General features: G+C 41.2%; 2 protein-coding genes across 2 annotated transcripts in view; both read right to left on the bottom strand.

Annotated features, from left to right (window-relative positions):
- LOC137601937 (eukaryotic translation initiation factor 3 subunit H) overlaps positions 1 to 9,019 on the bottom strand; it is a 50,149-nt gene extending 41,130 nt beyond the window's left edge. The window contains exons 1-2 of the mRNA XM_068324435.1: positions 8,885 to 9,019; positions 3,313 to 3,469 (exon numbers count right to left, since the gene is read on the bottom strand). Coding sequence (XP_068180536.1) covers positions 3,313 to 3,469; positions 8,885 to 8,986 — 259 coding nt within the window. The 5' untranslated portion in view covers positions 8,987 to 9,019. The remainder of the gene's footprint in view (positions 1 to 3,312; positions 3,470 to 8,884) is intronic.
- Positions 9,020 to 9,807: 788 nt separating this feature from the next.
- LOC137601289 (double-strand-break repair protein rad21 homolog A-like) lies at positions 9,808 to 18,215 on the bottom strand. The gene is made up of 14 exons (XM_068323415.1): positions 18,081 to 18,215; positions 16,635 to 16,825; positions 16,425 to 16,554; positions 15,652 to 15,751; positions 15,113 to 15,219; positions 14,440 to 14,637; positions 14,189 to 14,314; positions 13,824 to 13,949; positions 12,709 to 12,932; positions 12,028 to 12,181; positions 11,715 to 11,860; positions 11,212 to 11,388; positions 10,917 to 11,000; positions 9,808 to 10,727 (listed from the first exon to the last, which is right to left on the bottom strand). Exons 2-14 carry the CDS (start codon positions 16,776 to 16,778, stop codon positions 10,536 to 10,538), a joined length of 1,908 nt encoding a protein of 635 aa, XP_068179516.1. The 5' UTR covers positions 16,779 to 16,825; positions 18,081 to 18,215; the 3' UTR covers positions 9,808 to 10,535.
- Positions 18,216 to 18,448: the final 233 nt, after the last annotated feature.

Here is an 18,448-nt window from a genome sequence, read left to right as displayed (position 1 = left end):
GTAACACACACATGCGCTCTTGCACGCACGCACACACATACAAGAACACGTTCCGGCAAGCAAAAGAGCATAGCAGAGAAAAGATACATTCACACATGGAGACCTTGAAGACTAAACATGTCCAGAATGACTAATTGGAGACGAAGAGAGAATCAGCTGCACTGCTGAGTCATTCGCTACCTAAATCTCAGGGTTTATCTTCAGGTGTAACTAGTGGGGTACACAGAATGTGTCGTATACAGTGACATCTTTGCTTAAGAGTGTTGCTCACTTTGCAAGTCAATCTAAAACACTGAGTCCACACACTCTGTTTGCATTCAAAAAGGGGATGTTGCACAAAACATGGGTTGCCATCGAACATCAATGCACAATTCTTTAAACTGTCTCCAAAAGATCCACCTCTCAGAATACTAAAACTATCATAACCTTTTCCCATAAGTTTCCCCATAGGCCCAAACCAGCCAAGTTACCTGAAAGAAAACGTTGAGCAAGCAAACATGATTCAGTAAAAAAAATAAAAATAATTGTCAGGTCATAAAAAGGTGGCCCCATGCACGTCATAAATGACATGGTCCTGACCTGAATTCTTTTAATTCAAGTAAATAATATCAAAAATTATGCTTCTACTGATCTTGACTACTACAAAAATCCATTTCACAAGACTGGGCTAGTTCAATATATGAATTTTATAAACACAGATTTTTTTGATGAAAATGTGTTACATCAATTATTGACTAAAATCTTAATAAAGACCAAGAGGAGACAGAGAAAAATATTCCTAAATAATGCATTTTAATCATCAAGGCACATTTGAAGGGTTTAAATAAGTAAATAAAATATCAATAATCAAGAAATTGAGCTCAAGGTTGGAGATGGGTTCCCAGGACTGTGCCTGCTTCAGGCTGTTGAATGTAGGAAAGGTGACAAACTGCAGGTTCAAACATTACCTCCAGAACAACATGAAGTAAAAATCGTCCTGGTTAATGTCAATTAAAAGCAGCTTTCATCCCTCTAGCTGACAGTATTCTAAAAATGACCAACTTTGCCAGCTCAACTGAAAACTGCATTGTCCTCAGAGACTATAAACATCATCCTGAGTAAAATTGACAACTGGCATGATGTGATTTTTTTTTAGTACAAGCTTTGAGTTGATTGACCAATTTAACTAGATATGCATCCCATCTTGAATCGAGTTTTCATGCATGTCAAATTTACACTATACAAAACACGATTGTTGTTTTTTTTGTCCAGAAATTACGGCTGCTAAAACACTAAAAGCTACAACTAGTTGGAACAAAATTGGAAAGGCAGCATGAGGATGGAGAAAATGGTCTGGCTGGTCAGCTGTGAGCGTGGGTGGGCAATTTGTGTAGAATGTAGAGGAACAGCATGAACAAATGCACAGACATGAAATCCATTTTACATGTTTCTGTGTGATAATTTTACATCTCTGAGTAATTCCCTTTCTGTTGCTTGAACATTTTGAGTGTCACATAAACTCTTAATTCAAACATGAGTAGACACTGAAGCGCTGAGTTAACACGACTCCATTCTCCATTTGAAATCATTTAACACAACATTGATGAATTCCAATACAGTCGCATTCTGAATTTAGTGCTGCTGAGAAAGATAACCGAAACGCTAGTCACGTTTTGGTGCTGGATCAAAAACCCCCTTAAAAATTCTGCTGTCTTTGTAAAATTTCCCAACATGGAGCTTCTCACTGAATGACTTGTTAGCTTTCAGAGACTGACAGGTCAAAAATCCAACACATCAAAAGTCAACAACAAAACAAGCCACGACATTCGAAGCGTGTGCTGTTCCTGCCACTAACGACCTTTAGCCATCACTGACGCCCGTGAATCTTGGCGGAATTTGACAGCTGCTTGTTAGCAGCAGGGGGCTATTAGAACAGGATTTTCTCCCTTTTCTCCATTTCCCACATCTGCTCACCTTCCCATCCTACAGTCTGGATTGTAGCAAATGTTTTGTGTGCTAACAAGGACCTGGAAACAGCACAGCTTGATGTGGTAAGGGCTGAGGTCAGAGAACATGGCATCCTTGGCTATGAAAGGTGACGGAGAAGGCGGGGGCAAGAAAAACACAAATGTGTGAAAATAAAGACTAAACTAAATCCTGTGCCCCACACACCTGTAAGCCCAGCAATGGAGCCGCCGCATCCTGCACCACTGCCCTCATGCATCAACCCTAACGCTGACAGCAGAGGACACCCAGTGCCTAGTTAGCTTAGTTTAAAGTCAGCATTGCCCTGAACAATGTGCCTGAGAACATCTTATGCACACACCTCCGAGGAAAGGAGCACTGACACTTGATGAGATGTTGGTATGATGGTCCAGGCTTCAAGCCTCAACAGCTGGTTATATCTCCACTCATTCTGGCATATCGGTGTCCTAAGAATGACGTTCCACAGCCTCACTCTGTGTAAAGTCACACAAAACTTAGTACTGGAGTGCATCCTATCAAACCTTTAAACTGGATGCATTTTTTTTGTTTAGAGCCAAAGTTCTGCTTTATTTCAAGTAGGTCACGGTTGTGTCCGATGGTATTCTTATAGCTTTTTCTAAATATATCGAAACAAAATGTCAGAAAAAGATTTTTCAACATCGAAAAAATCAGCTGCAAAAACAACTGGCAAAACATTTAACTACCACAAGATGCTGTTTTCTCAGAATAATTACAAGTCAGTGCCTCTTTGAATGCCAGGTTAAAACTTTTTTAATTTTCATCTAAACTTCAAACTTCAGCATTTAATTTTTTAAAGGCCTATCAAGTGAAATTTTCAATATTTGAGATCAGAGACCAAAGCATCCATTCGGTTATTGTTTAAATTTCAGACTGTGTTCATATTACAAATTTGTGTGTGTGTGTGTGTGTGTGTGTGTGTGTGTGTGTGTGTGTGTGTGTGTGTGTGTGTGTGTGTGTGTGTGTGTGTGTGTGTGTGTGTGTGTGTGTGTGTTGGGGGGTAAAGCTGCAGCAGAGCATGACAGCACCTCTTCTGCACATTGGAGATAAATGCAGGAAAATTTGTTCAACTACATTGAGCATTTTTTGAGTGATGTTATGGGAACCCTCATCTGTCATAAGTCAGATAGCGTAACTGAATGAGTTCAACAGGTAAATACAGAAATGTTAAAAAGTGCAAAAAAAATTAAAAAAAACAGTCTCTTAATAGGAAAATGTCAGTACTTGGTCGCTGTGAGAAGAGCATTTCATCAAAAACACTTATGAGCTTTTGAGTCAGGCTCCGGATGCTAAAACATGACCAATGATAAAAACATCACCATCAATTACCTTCGTCAAAGTCTGCGTCATCCTCTGTGTGCTGGGGGAAGGGGAAACAATTGGTGATCTCCAGCCGATCATCGACTACCAGCCCCAGCAGGACGCCCTGAACCACCTCGCTGCCCTGGCCCTCTTCCTGATAATGCTTGATAATCTTCAACACCACCTGTGAACAGACAGAACAATATCATTGAAGCATCACAGCCCTGCAGCAGAATGGAGGCTCAATATAAGGAGACCTGCTCTATCCTTCCTCTACTAACAGCTCACAAAGGATTATTTTATCATTTATTACATTTCACAGCTTAACTGTAAGACCTTGTCAAATATAAGAAAATCAAATCATGGAAATGTGCATGATTCAATAGAATTTTAAGTGACTAGTTATCATTTTCATTCTGAATTTTAGAAGTGGAAACCCTGGCACCCGTCAGAATTTGATGCTCATTAATACAACACTGAAAACTTTATCTTGATATATCTAACACTTTCATTTCTTAACAGATCTTTTTGTGAGACCAGGTGCTACTTTTACAAATAGCTCATTTGAAAGACCCATAATAAAGATAAACTGATGAATTTATATTTACTGTTGCTCACACACAGCTATCCTCACAACTCAAGATGCATCAAACTTAAATGCTGTTTTGGAAGAGGCCTGTTTCCTCTGGTTGGTAAAAGAAGCTGTTGACGCAGGGCATCCTTATTTGATGCTATTTGACAGACAATACCAGCATATAGTGTCACTATAGACATACTTTTTGGTTGTTACCTTACTGAAACACTCTGTACATGAACACTACATTGCATGACAATTTGTCAGACATGATTCTGCATTCAGGGCCTGTAGGCACTTTTATAACATAAAAAAAGAAGAAGAAAAAAAACCCATAGAACTGTCAAAACCCCGTGGCAAGAGAAAATTCTCTGAACATTTACTCAGGCAATCATAGGTTGCGGTTGGGTGGCAAGTGGAGTTGTAAGCAGCACCTGCAGGATTCCGTACTGGTGCATCACTGATCTAGAATGTGTACAAAAAGGCTAGTTAGTATTCTGCACAGGTTGGTATTTTACACTGGTGAGAGGAGAGGCAGCTCGCATAAAGAATAAATCCTGAATCGGTAGAAATTTTAAGATAAATGCTACCCTTGTGCAGTGGGAGGGTATATTTGGACTCTTATTCTGATATCCCACACCGTCATGCCTCATTTGGACACACCATCCATGCATCATCATATGCATTGAATTTTTAATGCCAGATAAAATGGGGCAATAGGACAAGCTTCCACATGATTGAGGACCTGGTTTAAACTCTAATGCTGCTTCAGCCACACAAAGGACAGCAGGGAAGGTCTATGCCTTTATTCACAGACGCACACAAACCATGGATACACTCCTACCAAACACGAGACATACTAAACAGCAAAGATAGAAACTGGCTGTTGCAAAGAATATAGCATAAGGCCAAACATCTAAATAAACAGGGAGTCAACAAGAAGCTGAAAACAGCACGGTGGAGGAGAGCATAAATCACACTGGAAACAGCATGCAGGTCAGACTCTCACACATTCATAATACTCACACACACATGGGTGATCGTCCTGGGGCCATGCTCACTACAAAGCCCCATCCATACCATGTGGAAGTCCTTCTTCCTCCCACTGGTTCATGCACTCACATGCGTGCAACTGTGTCCTGGGAAATGATTTATTTTAATAAAGAGCTAGACCTGTCAGGCAACAAGTAAAGGAGCTCTGGGTGGGAGAAGAGAGACAATACAGGGGGGGGTCAAACAAAAACTAATCTCTTTCTGAGCCTGCATCCCTTGGCTTTTCTGACTGTAAGGGAAAAACGGTCTTAGCAGAGGTCAGAGGAGTGGTGTGGGAGGTGGGAGTGATGAGGGGAAAGACAGCAGAGAAAGAATAGAGGGGATATGAGGACATTCAAGGAAATACAAGTGAAAGAAGTCAAATTGTAGAAGAAAATTGTGGTAAAACAAGCAAAAAGAGACCATGTGGATCGAGAACAGACAGGATGAAGAGCGGGCTAGAACAGGGGGCTACAGAGGAGGTCCTCATGGTGGCGTTTCCGGCTGCTTTACAACAGCTTCAGGCCCCTTTGAGCTTTGACTCCTCTTTCTGCCAGTAAATAGCTTTCTGGTCTCCCTGCATCAGAGAGCAGATAGCAGGTACACAATGCTTCCAGCCATCTAAGTCCTGTGCATCACTCAGGAAAAGGTGGACATAAAAAGGTCAAACAACGCCAAATTCTTGCTGGAAATGTATGAATGTTCAGAAACACTTTGAAGAGAATGAAAAGCCGCTGGTAGTAAAAGACAGAAAGATATTTCCCTGGATTTGCTGAATGGGCATTCTGGTGCTGAGCAAATGCCATCAAGTCTTTAAAGCAAGCAAGCAAGCACACACACACACACACACACACACACACACACACACACACACACACACACAAAGAACATAGGCGAAAGCTTTCCAGTATTGTTCTTCCAGTATCATTGATCTAGCTCACCAGCAGCTAGCTCAGTGAGCTTACGTCATGTGGAGAAGCCCAAGATTGATATGTGGCCAACATATTATAAATCAACAAGCTTAAAATTGAATTGTGCAAAATCAATTGCAGCCCAAATCCCTTGTTGGCTGCCGTTAATTCTTATCATAAATCTCTCTCGCTCACAAAAAAGGCCTCATATTTCCACCACAATTGGGGCTCAAGTTATGAGAAAGTACAGTCAGGGAAATGATCTGGTAATGGCTTTTCCTTTTTACTGCCACCGATTCAAAATTAAATTCTACACCCAATACTGCCTTTATTATGTTTGACGGAGAAAAAATGTGGATGTCATGTGTCATCTGTTACGTTAACCAAAAGATGAAGACCCCAGGAGTTTCTCACCTTCATCTGCTGAATGACAATAATTATTGAATTTAGAACACAAAAGTACACAAATGAATAAAAAAAGTCCCAAACACACAATTACTAAAACGTGTGAGTGTACACCCAGGATAATGTCAATAGGTTTATTCTTTTGATTCCTGCTCCTCCCCAGTTAGCCATTCAACCACTTTTTCAGTTGTTCTTCTAAAGTATTCTTCTTGATCAAGGTCTGTCACACAGCATATTTGCCAATATGTCAAGTAAAATTGGTTGCCACAAAATCAAACAAGACTAACAAAACCAAAAAAAATATTACACGTTACAAAAGATAAAGTGCAGATTCTGAAGTGATGCACTCAGGAACAAGCAAGCCCTCTGCAGCCACACTGAACAAATGCTAAGACGTGCCTTAAAACCGGTTAGAAACTTTTATTTTGTGCCTTTGTTTGTTGGCAGGCCTGTCAAATAAAAAGTGTGAAATCTGTCAGGATGAGGTTTCAGGACCAAAGGCAAGTGGAAAAGATTCACTGAAAACATGTCTGCTATGACAAAAAGAAACTTTAAACAAAGGCTTACATTTCATGCGATTTCCATCCCACTGAGCTCTAAAATCGTGATGTTGTGTCCTGCCAAATGTGCTCTGGCTGTTAGTTAATTCATGGTACGTGAATGAAACCAAGTCCTTTTGCACTCTGTCAGTCTAAATGAATAAAGTCTTTCAAACATGCAGTCCACTGTGTGATCTCTGTAGGTGTTTAATGGTACCCACTGCTATGCAGCACCCCATACCCATGGAAACATCAGCCACTGAACACTTTTCAAAAATAAAGAAACAATCTAATTGTAGTATGACACAGTGGTGATGCCATCCACGGGAAAGCCTCTAGCTAATCGTCAGACAAACGGGTCATGATGCGGCGCACCAACAAGGAGTGCATACCAATGAGCTCAGGAGAAACTTTGTTCATAACTAGCTGAAACAGATAACTCTCAGTCAGAATCTAAAAGATGCGAAACGTGCCTTGTTTTTAATTAAAGCACTGGTATTGCAATGTTGCAATGATAACATTAATAAATCAACTACAGTGTTTCATTAAAAGTTAAGAAAACAAACAGCAAGGTGATATATTCAGATGCAAAAATGTGGCTCGTGACTTTAGGGCAAATTTAATGAGCAAGACAAAACAAAGGCAACAGCTGGCAAATGTAAGCAGTGTTACTGCATTCAGGCACTCTGGCGCAGGAGATGCTTCCGTCCAGTCTAGCTTGGGGCAGGAGGTGGCAAAATACCGTTAACAGTAGTGAAGCAAGTTTGTCCTCTGCTGCTCATTCACAGGAACTACAGAAGCAGCTAGGTTGTGTGACCGAGAAAATCAGAACTTGCCACGATTGTGTAGATGAAGACTAGTAGCCAACGAATAACAATATTATGATAACCATATCCATTAACCACGACACCACAAACTCTTCACCCATTTGTTTGTTGGCAACTAGCCAAAAGGGCTTCATGATATAGCCTCTAGTAGTGACTGTCTCCAAATCTAAATTCTGCTTCTCATTTTTTGAGTACCTTCTCCTGTTATTGGCAACTGCTTTAACAATAATCTAAATGGGAAAAATTCATTAAAACCTGCTTGTTTTATTGACAATATCTAATTTCTTGTGGGAATAAAATGCAGCTGAGAAAAACTGATGAGCAACTGTCTTTCAATGTGAAAAGTCTAATATAGGTGCATGTGTTCCAAAGCAAATATATGAACAACCACCAAAAATAAATACTGTATATGTACAACCACCAAAAGTCAATTGATGACTCTTCGGTTTCCTAATAACACAGAAGACTGCAGGGGTGGCAATAGCTCGTCTACAAGGCCTTTGCGTGTGGCTACCAGGGGGTGGCCGGCAGCGTGGACCCGACGTATGGAGGCACCGAACCCCACAAGCTGCTCAACATACGATTTACAAAGAAAAGTGAAGTGGATGGAGTCTATAGTCTAAATCTGGGTTTAGCGGCCCTCGAGAAAATCCTATTTGAATGAATCGAGTTTTGTGTGGTAATCTGGAAGAAAGAAGTGTTCAAAAACCAACGCCAATTGTTTTAGATTGTCTCATTGTGGACCTTTTTACTTCAACTAGAATGTGAAGTAAACTGTTTTCAGTCAATCAAACAAACCCGAGGCCTCACCTTTGGGTATTTTACATGTGGACATGGTTGAGTTGGACCTCCAATTTTAGTTTGATACCCCTGGTGTTAAAACTTTATAATGTAATAAGTAACATTTTTGGAAGAGTTATGAAAAACAGAGCATCAGCAGACAGTAGTCTTTGTCTCCTTCATCGAAGACAAGCAGGGAGGTTGTCGTCTGAACACCTCTGTAGCCCCATGAGAGCTACAAACCGGCTAGCCACTGTTAGCCGGTTATCATTGTTAGCATTTTAGCCCTTTGGGGGGTGAAAACATGACCTTTTTTCTATGCAATTGTTGTTTTCAATGAAATGACATAGCTGGCAATACAAACAATTTAAAAGCAAGCAAGGAACGTTAGAATAAATAGCCTAACATTTTCTGTCCGCCATGACGATACTCAAACGTGAGCTAGCTTCCACGCCGGCAAAAATGTAATTTTCTCATATGTCCCCCACTAAAATCCAATACGCAGCGAAACAGTACCGCAGTGACACTTACCAGCCCCTCAATCTGGATCTGTTTAACTGGAGAATCCAAAGTACCGCCTGTAGTAGCCATTGCAGTGCTGGGAGCTGAACCCGATTCTTTACGTGAAGCCATCTACAACTGACACGCGGAAAAAAGGGGAGGAAGATTTTCAGGGACGGGAGTTTCCGCTAAAGCAAGTTCCATTTCCGCCCCGGACTCATTTCAATACAAAGAAGTGACGACATTTGAGTGATCACGGTCACAGGAAGATTAAGCGTTATGAAGAATCCTCTCTGTGAGAGAGAGAGAGAGGATTTTTTTAAAAATATATGTCTTATATATATACACACTGTATATACACTGTATATATACAGTACAATGTCATGCTATTACCAATACCATCCAAACAGACTAAACTCTGTTGACTAGTACTGTACTGTACACACAACAGGACGGAAAGGTTTGCGCAAACACATGAGGCCACGAAGGGTTCCGTTTGAATGAATGAACTTCCACTTGATTTACTTGAGCGTTACTCGTATCTGCGATCAGATCGTTCATCGTACAATTGATTCACTGCAACTGAACCTTGACAATAACCATCCAACTTTCTAACTGCGGAGATTCTGTCATCCAGATCATCGGAGGACTTTGTGATTGAAATCCACTGGAATTGCAGGTAAACATTGAGCGGTTCCATTCTCGTCCAGATTTCCATTGGGGTTTTTTGTAATATTACTGCCATTCCTTCCCCATAGTACTTATTTACCATCGGATGATGTTTAGCTCAATTAGTCAGTCCGCAAAGAATCGGTGTTGACTAATTCAGAGCTCATCAGTTGCATCATGACAATGCAAGTTATAACTTCTTGCTTCCTGTCTCATTTTCATCGCTTTTTTTTTGTATTTTAAAGAAAAAAGTTAACTACAAAGCATAAAATCCAGTGACCAAGTACTTAAAACACTTTATTTCAAATCTTTACAGATGTATCACAACTAGAAGTTACCCAAAGACTAAAAAGGTGGATACTGAGCTTAACTGTAACAAGTAAAATTTCCTAGTTACATGATGCAAAAAGGTAAATAAGCAAACATAAAAGGTACAAAAATATTACATAAAACTGAAAACTCGCCTGAATTATACATCTGGGACATATTTAATGCCGGGTATGATTTAACTTTTTTGACAGATTAAAGATGTTTGAAAGAACAAGTGCAACAAGATTGTGAGAGGTTACACTGCTGACCAATGAAACAGTACCTTTCTAGAACATGTAGCCAAATATAGGACTCAGTGTGAAAAATACAGGGCTCTTTACCTAAAATTTGTCTGATTTCTGGTGTGAGAAGGGCAATGGTACAAAACACATGGATTGAGCAGACAATGGAAATTTCACTTACAAATCAAACTGAAGCAAAGTTTACAAATTGGTGACTGAAAAAGGTTGTTTTATAAATATAAATGTTAAACATTTCTCACTCCATCTGAACCAAATGAATACTGCATGTTTCTATCTGTAGTACAGTAAAATCCTGTTATTAAAAGTCTTCAACCCAGTCCCTACTATTACCTCCCATTCCCCAGACAAAAGGCTGACAGGGAAACAAAATAAAAAGGGAAAAAGTTGAGTAATTAAAAAAAGTATGTTTGTTGCGAGCAGAGTGTTTGTTTTTCCAATGTCTAAATAAGGTGAAATCTTGGTCCTGCTGTGGCGACGATGTCGTTGTAAGGATCAGTCTGGGTGACATCAATGGCTTGCTGCTTCTTTAGGACCAGGAAACTGTAAAACTTGGCAGCCGCCTGCTTCTTGTTGTTGTTCCGGCACAATTCAAGAAGGCTGATCGAGTCTGCACCAGTCTTAGCCATGACGCGCTGCAGGAACAGAAGCACAGGGTGATGCATTGTATTCTCAGTCAATCTGGGACGATAAATTATATACAATACCAAAATTATATTTCATCTTTCCACTCTTCTCAAAAGATAGAAAAAACGGAAACACTCAGGGTGAAAGGAAGAACTTTGATCCTCAAAAAATGCTGCTTTTTACAACTTTATTTGTACCTGGAGACCATGGAGCATCTGCTGGGTTCTCTTGTTCCATCTCTTCTCCTCTTGATCCTGGTCTCCAGCCTGTCCTTCCTCTTCCTGATGATCATATGGAGCAAGACAATCAGTATCAAATGGGAAAAACGTGTAAAAATCCATTTCAAGCCTGACTCTACAAAAGCCTTTCATACCAGCCTGTAACAACGTTGACATATCAGTAGATAAAAATTGTACCTTGTTTTATTTTGCACTTAACTACCAGTAAATGAGTCACAATCAAGAGTACTACAAATACTCTATTACCACTTACCTCCTCATCACTTTCATCTTTCTTTTCTTTGCCCTTGTCACCGAGTAGGTCAAGCTCTGGGACAAGCTGGGTGAGGTTGATGCTGGCTTCCTCTGGAGGTAGAGCCACCTGAGGCATGTCTAACCTCTGAGATAAGACTGAGTGGTCAGCCACCTGCTGCTGCTCCAAGGGAGCCATCTGAGATATGGAAGGACAAAAGAAACACAAGTCAGGACAAAAAGGAGTCATCAATATCAATTGTTTTATTTTTGCTATTTGATTATTTGTGCGTCACATTCCTCAAATTAAGTGTACAAAAATATTCAGATGAAACTGAGAAAGCCAAATTAGCTTGAGATAGGCAAGCAATAGAAGGTTTTGAAAATAAAATAAAAATCACATTAATTTGTCATGAAAAGTTGACCTCACTACTCTCACTTTAATTTTCTGTGCTTTGCCACCACCACATATGGGAGGATTTTGGCCTTCTGAAAGAAAACTATGACCAGGCACAATGTACTCACAGGAAGAGGAGCCTCTTTCTCGTGGGTCTTTCGCTTAACACCGCGCGGGGTCGATGGAGGGGGCATTACTGTCTCATCCAGGGTCGTCCTACTGCCCTCCATTGCAGAGGCCGCCAGCATACTGGGCTCCTCCATGATGGTCTGGTCTGATTAGCAGATAAGGGAGATTGTTAGCAGAATGTATTAAAAACATGGGAAAGCGAACACTACGTTTCACAGAAGCTGGTGGCGTCTCATAATATGCCTCTCACAAAACCCAGCACATGCCTGCGTTGGGATAAACTCTCCTTTCACCCCTTCTCAGAGGACTTACCAATAACATCTCTGTGCTGACCCAAAACTTCCTCTCTGGGCACCTCTGGGTTCTCCAACTCTTTGAGGAACTCATCCAGACTGTCTGCTTCGCCGCCCTTTCTTCTCTTCCTCAACTCATCCGGCACCAGAGGCGTCAGGCAGCGGGTGAACATCTGACATCAAAGATTAGTAGTTGAACATGAGGAAAGTTTTTTTAACTAAACTTTATTGAATCAGTTGTGCAATAAAAAAATCCAGGCAACATTTTGGAGGACTGACCCCAGACAAGACGAAATAAAGTTTGCCAAAATATGCATCAGCACATTTCTATTCGGTATTCATGAGCAGTACCATAAGAGTGTGAAAGGATAGGGGAAGGAGACATAAAACCAATCACTTCCTGCACATCCTGTTCGTTCATGTTCACGTATACCCCAAGCTGAACAAAAAGTCAAAGAAAGATGAAAGATACAATGGAGATAAATCTCCTCGCTCTTCTTCCATTAAAGTCAGTCTGTGTCTGACCTACTTGGAGAATTAGTTTTCTAGTGTGGTTTGCAAATTCCCCAAGTGGTTCCACTGTTTGGAGACAATTTTTAACAGACAGCTGACAGTTTTCATTTTAACTTAAATAGCTACAAGTAGACATGTGTACATGTTCATCGAAACCACATGGTTCTTTGTGACAATAATTTGTTACCTTGAGCAGCCTGGCATTCCAGAGGGGCTGAGCAGGCAAAGAGAAAAGCTTCTCAACACCTCCGGTCTCCTTCCACATCATAAGCTTCTTGGTTGGAGGAGCGAGGTCAAGGGTGGTGACAATGTCAGAGTAATCGGAAAGTTGGGCCCTGATAGTCTTACTATCCAGCTCCTTCACGCTGTCCACAATCAGCTTCCTCTTACGCTTGGCCTTGGTCTCTTTCACTGGAGGTGTAAAGGAAGATGGACGCTGCTATTATGTTTTTTTAGCACTAAATAGCAGAATGTTCTGCCTGTAGACAATTTTAGCGCAAAATGTCAACGTAAGGCCACAAGTAGGTCAACTTTAATAAAACAATTTAAAATTCTTACATTTCAACCACTGCCTTCAATAAAACCAGGTGATGTTTCTGATCCTAGTAACCTGAATAAAAGGCCAAACCTATTGTCTCAGTTACACATTGACATGTAGGCACTAGTAATATCTGACCACCCACTAGAAGCACCGCAAGTGTCAATGTGTACCACCCTTCCACCCCACTAGACAGTTTTTTTAAATTATTTTTTATTCATGCAACTGTCGAGACTGACGGTATGGTAACCTTTAAAAAAAAAACACTCGTTACTCAATTCACAGAAGTGGGAATATCCAGGCTAAATAAATAATGTCTTTGCTGTGGAACAATAAAAACTGAGTGACCGTTCTGTATCTAAGAGACAAACTGTCTCTCTCTCACTGCCTTTCCCAAAATAAAAATCAATGGCCATGTCTGAGACCCACAGTGGAGAACAGAGGATTGATGATTATCGATTGCATGGGGTTTTTCTAGAGTCACTCTGAAAGTTCCTAATAACCTGCTCGAGCTACTGCTTTGTCTGGTATTGATCCTTACTCCCAAAACATTTCATTTTCATGGAAGTTGATCCAACCTGTCTGGTTTTCAGATTAACCTCTGGGACTGCATGTTATGGATTTAGCCGTGCAGCCTTGATAGGCACATTTCCCCTGAGATACTGTCTTTGTTCTCTTGAATACATTTTATTGTTATTTATTTAGAGAGCAGACGTATCAATAACTTTAGTTTAGTCCAACAGACAAATGAGGGAGGGCCTTACCAGTGATGTCAATGGGCTCCAAAGCAAAAGCCTCCTCTTCATTGTGAACGAGAGTGGTCTGTTCTGTCTGGTCAGCCATTGCTGGTAGTGGCTCTGCTGGGCCTGAGTCAGGACTGTCTGGACCCGCTACAAACACAAAGTGAACCCAATAAGAGGTAAACAGCGACAAAAAGAGCACTTTAGTTGGAGTGTGACATGTGACTAGGCAGGTATTCAAAGCATTTTTTGCAAAGTGTCTTCAAATACTCAAGTGGTAAGTTTGTTACATATAATTGGATTTAATAGAGAAATAATAAATATTAGGTTTTAGTTCCAAAAATCTGAATTTCCTATTTCATATCAAACAAAATCTTTTAGATACTTACGTGACTGCAGATTATCAAAGTCATCCTCATCATCCCCATGATCTGGAGGCATCATGACACTTTCTGTGATGGCTGGAGGGTCATCAAAAATACCACCTCCGTCTTCAGAGCTCAGTAGCTTGTCCACTACAAATAATCCATAGCATTTACTTTATATTAATTCTCGATGACTTAAAAGACAAGAAAATCTCAGATCACTTTAACTATTGTCAACATCAGCCTATGCTGAAACATTAAAAATTTCCACTTACCAAGCATTCCCCCATCACTGTTGCCCATAGAGCCATCCCCAAAGTCATCGTACTCCATGTGGTTGGATTTGTCAGGCAGATTAGCTGGACCAGGCTCAGCCTCCAATAAAAGGTTAGAGGCTGTGGCACCGTGCATGATGTCTTCTTCAAATGTGCTGGCATCACGCATCATCTCTCGCTCATCCATCCCAAAGTCAGCTGAAAAGTATGATTGTTTTTTTTAAATACTTTAACAGGGCAAAAGAACCATTCATTCATTCATCTTCCAAATCGCTTTATCCACCGTAGCCGAGCCTATCCCAGCTGTCTTAGGGCATGAGGCGGGGCAAACTCCAGTTCGACGCCAGTGCACCACGGAGCCACACAAAGATCGACAACAATACACGCTCACTCACCACAGTCAATTTGGAATGGCCAATTAACCTGAAGTGTATGTTTTTTGGAGGTGGGAGAATGCCGGAGAACCCGGAGAGAACCCACACAGACACGGGTAGAACATGCAAACTCCACACAGAGCAGGACTCGAACTCTGAAACGCCTTGTTGTGCAGTGACAGCACTATCCACTGCGCCACCCTTAAATTTTACTATACTGAGGTAAATAAACCATTTAAGCCATTTTCAGTATATTTGGATTGTGTGGTACCAGTTCACATGCCTGAGTTGCGTCTTACCAAAATCATTGTCCTGCAGGAGGCTGAGGTTGCCAACATCCTCCCTCATGGTGATCTCTTCTACTCTGCTCTGGTTCAAAGTGAACTGTTGGGCCACATCGATGTCACTGCGAGAACAGCACAACATCAGTTAACGCAATCTACAATAATGGCAGTAACAAGCCTCGCCATCTATAATCCAAACATAGAGGGATGACATCCATTCATCCATGCAGCAACTTGTCTGCCTTGTGGGACGCGGGGATTCTGGAGCCTATTCCAGCTGGCTACGGGGGAAAGGCAGGGTACACCTCAGATGAGATGCTAGCTCATCACGGGGCCACAAAAAAGATAAACGAGGCACACTCACACCTACGGACAACTGATGGACCAATTCACTTTCTGGAGGTGGGAAGAAGAACGGGGAGGGAGAGAATCCACACACACAGATGCAGGGAGAACACACAACCTCCTTCTTACCATGAGGCAACAGCACTACACACTGCACCACCGCGCCACTCCACGGGATGATATGATATAAACAAATATAATTAACTTACTCCAGGTCTGGAAGTGGTTGATCAAAGTCATGAAATTCCTCAGGTAAGGTGATGGCATTGTAGGCTGCTTCTCTGTTCTCTTCTGGGAGATCTACCACACCTGTACACAAATTCAAATAGTAAACTTGTCATAACTTTTAACCAATGATCACAAGCCTCACAAAAAAAACAAAACTACAGTAATCCCTTGCTTATTCACACTTCAAGCTGCAAGGCTTCACGACAATGTGGATTTTTAGTAGGTAGGCATGCGATACCATACGCGCATTCTATTGGCTGACAGCATCCTTGCGTGCGCCGAGTTCCGAGACTAATGGAACGCAGCATACTTCCGTGTATTAAAGAAACACTTTTCTTGACTACAAAACTATTTTAAACAGTCTATAGAGTGCAGAAAAAAATGTAATATAGATTAAGGTGGTTTAGTATCAGTATGGGGAATCTTTAAATTACTGTAAATAATTAAATAGGTCATCACTAAATCGCGGAATCTCGTTTTTTTTATGGGTGGTCCTGGAACGCATTAACTGCGAGTAACGAGGGATTACTGTATATAAAAACAGTGGACTTGTATTTTAGGTTTTTTTTCCATCTTAATTTCAAGAGTATTTGCTGTAACCCTCCTGGTTAACGATGGAACCTCCACTGGAACCCCCACTCCTGTCACTACTCTGATTTCTGCTCAGACATGCTCAAATGCCTTTTCTAAGAGGTAAAAACCAGCAGATAAACCTGCTCCAGTGCTGATGTAGCTCACTGTTACTGCTCCTTACCTGGTCTAAAAGCCATTTTGATCTTGATGAAAGCTTCATTACAGTCAGCAAGAAGGTATTTGGCCTTCCTGTGGTAGATTCTCACCACTCCAAGAAGCAAGTGACCTGATGTACGCAATGCCATCTTCACCTGTGAGGAAAAAAGGCCATTAAGAATGTAAACTAATAACATGTGCAACAGAATGTAGTGATCACAGTTCTCGTCAGTACCTTAGGTGAGATGATGCTCTCTACACTGCTCTCCAAGTTGCATTCAAACACATGAGCCTTGGTCAGCTTCTTGTCCCAATGGGCCGCTAGCCAGATCTTGGCCAGCGGCCCACGTTTGCTGAGGACAAAGTGGGCGTAGAACATTGCCCTGGTTCACTCGGTCTACGCACTCACACTGTGGTATGGTTTACCTGGAGAACACAATAGTTTTTTTTTGGTATGTTAAAATGGTCAGGAAAGAAGAAAAAATTACCTAAAACAAAATGAAACAGGACTTTATATTCAAAGTCTTTCCACTCTTACAATTAAAATTATGGGATAAATCTATCAACAAGTAAAAGACCATGACTTATAGATATAATTAAATTCGGGTATTTTGGCTCCAGTTCTGGAAAAGCATAAACCAATATCATGCAGTAACAAGCCAGGGGTCAGTTCTGAATAATCAAATGGATAAATTCTGAAGCAGCGCAAATACAGTCCTACTGAAAGGCCCAAGGCTGAAGGTAGAAGCATTTCCTTTCCTTTGCGGTAAGACATAAAAGATGGTACATGTGGCAGTAACTTTTCCTTTGAATGTGGATCTATTTACAGTTCGATAGTTTTGTCTGAAGCAGGTCTGAAAACAGCTGAAGCCAGAACGAGGATCCTTCGTGTTGAAAAATGAAGTTTTAAAGTAACATCGACTTTAATCCCTCGCCAACTTTGTCTTTTGTGTGTGGGTTACTGACTGTCACGTTAGGTCGACCAAAATCCACGTAAAAGAACAGTTTCTTCGCCTCATTTGTTTGCATGATTTCTATTGTTTACCACTGATTTTCCCAAAAATGTGACTCCAGTATTTAAATGAAGCGCGGTTTCTAATGGAGTTCCACCTACTTCCTGGGCAAAGAAGCAAACACTGGAGATCCACGCCTGCCGATTCCCGTTACATTACCTTAACGTTTAGCCTCCATGAAGCACGCATTATTGAACTGACCATATAAACATATTGCCATCATGTGGCAGCAGTAACGCGTGTTTTCAAAAATTAAACCAAAATTTCGTTAAAGCGCCAAAGCGACTGTCGACGCCAGAAAATAGTCGGCGCCATCAAATTAGCCGCAAGCTAACATTTACAATAAGAGCAATGTAATCTGAGACTGGCAGACACATTTATGCCATTCAAACTTATTCTAGGTGGAAGTATATCTTCGGAAAAACAACACATCTACACACACACACACGCTTTACCTCTGAAATGAAAGCAGAGGACGAGTGAAAGGAGCGCCCATTAAAATCCGATCATACTTTTTCCCTCTACGAGCTCCACTGTTTCGTTAGCTGGTGGCTAAGTGCTCCTTGTACTATCGAGGCCGCATCAAATTAATATAAGTATGCATGATTATTTTGACTTCTACACAGCTTAAAACCACACGTAGACATTCCCACTGCAGACGCACTTACCGACAGTAGCCCGTTTAGAGTGAAATCCCAAAATTCAAGTTATTTCTCCCAGCGAATTCCCCCCTGTTGTACTCATTAAAACAGCCAAGATGGCGCCAGTCGCCTTCCTCCCGCTCACCGCTGTCCTTTTAAAATCGGCAGGATGTTTACAGTCAAAAATGGCGGAGGAGGAGTCTGCTGAGCCCGGCGCGGACAGGCCGCCGTGAGCCCCACCGCAGATAGGGGGCGCTGTGGTGCAGCGACCGGCAGAAACATGGAGGCTCCCTGCTGGCTAATGGGTGAAGGTTGATTGCTTCATCTCCATTGATGAGAAGTATTCTGATTTAATAATGAATGTTGGTGGTATAATGTTTGTTTTACTTGATCCA

This window comes from Antennarius striatus, chromosome 9 (genome assembly GCF_040054535.1).
Source record: "Antennarius striatus isolate MH-2024 chromosome 9, ASM4005453v1, whole genome shotgun sequence".
Lineage (NCBI taxonomy): Eukaryota > Metazoa > Chordata > Actinopteri > Lophiiformes > Antennariidae > Antennarius > Antennarius striatus.
The sequence above is the reverse complement of the archived record's forward strand: the minus strand, read 5'-3'. Positions and strand labels throughout refer to the sequence as shown.

Coding starts and splice junctions, on each gene's coding strand:
- LOC137601289 (XM_068323415.1), bottom strand. CDS start 16,778: ATGTTCTACGCCCACTTTGTCCTCAGCAAACGTGGGCCGCTGGCCAAG. Junction 11,389..11,714: donor AGAAAGAGGCTCCTCTTCCT/GTGAGTACATTG, acceptor TCCATATCTCAG/ATGGCTCCCTTGGAGCAGCA. Junction 11,001..11,211: donor AAGATGAAAGTGATGAGGAG/GTAAGTGGTAAT, acceptor TATGATCATCAG/GAAGAGGAAGGACAGGCTGG.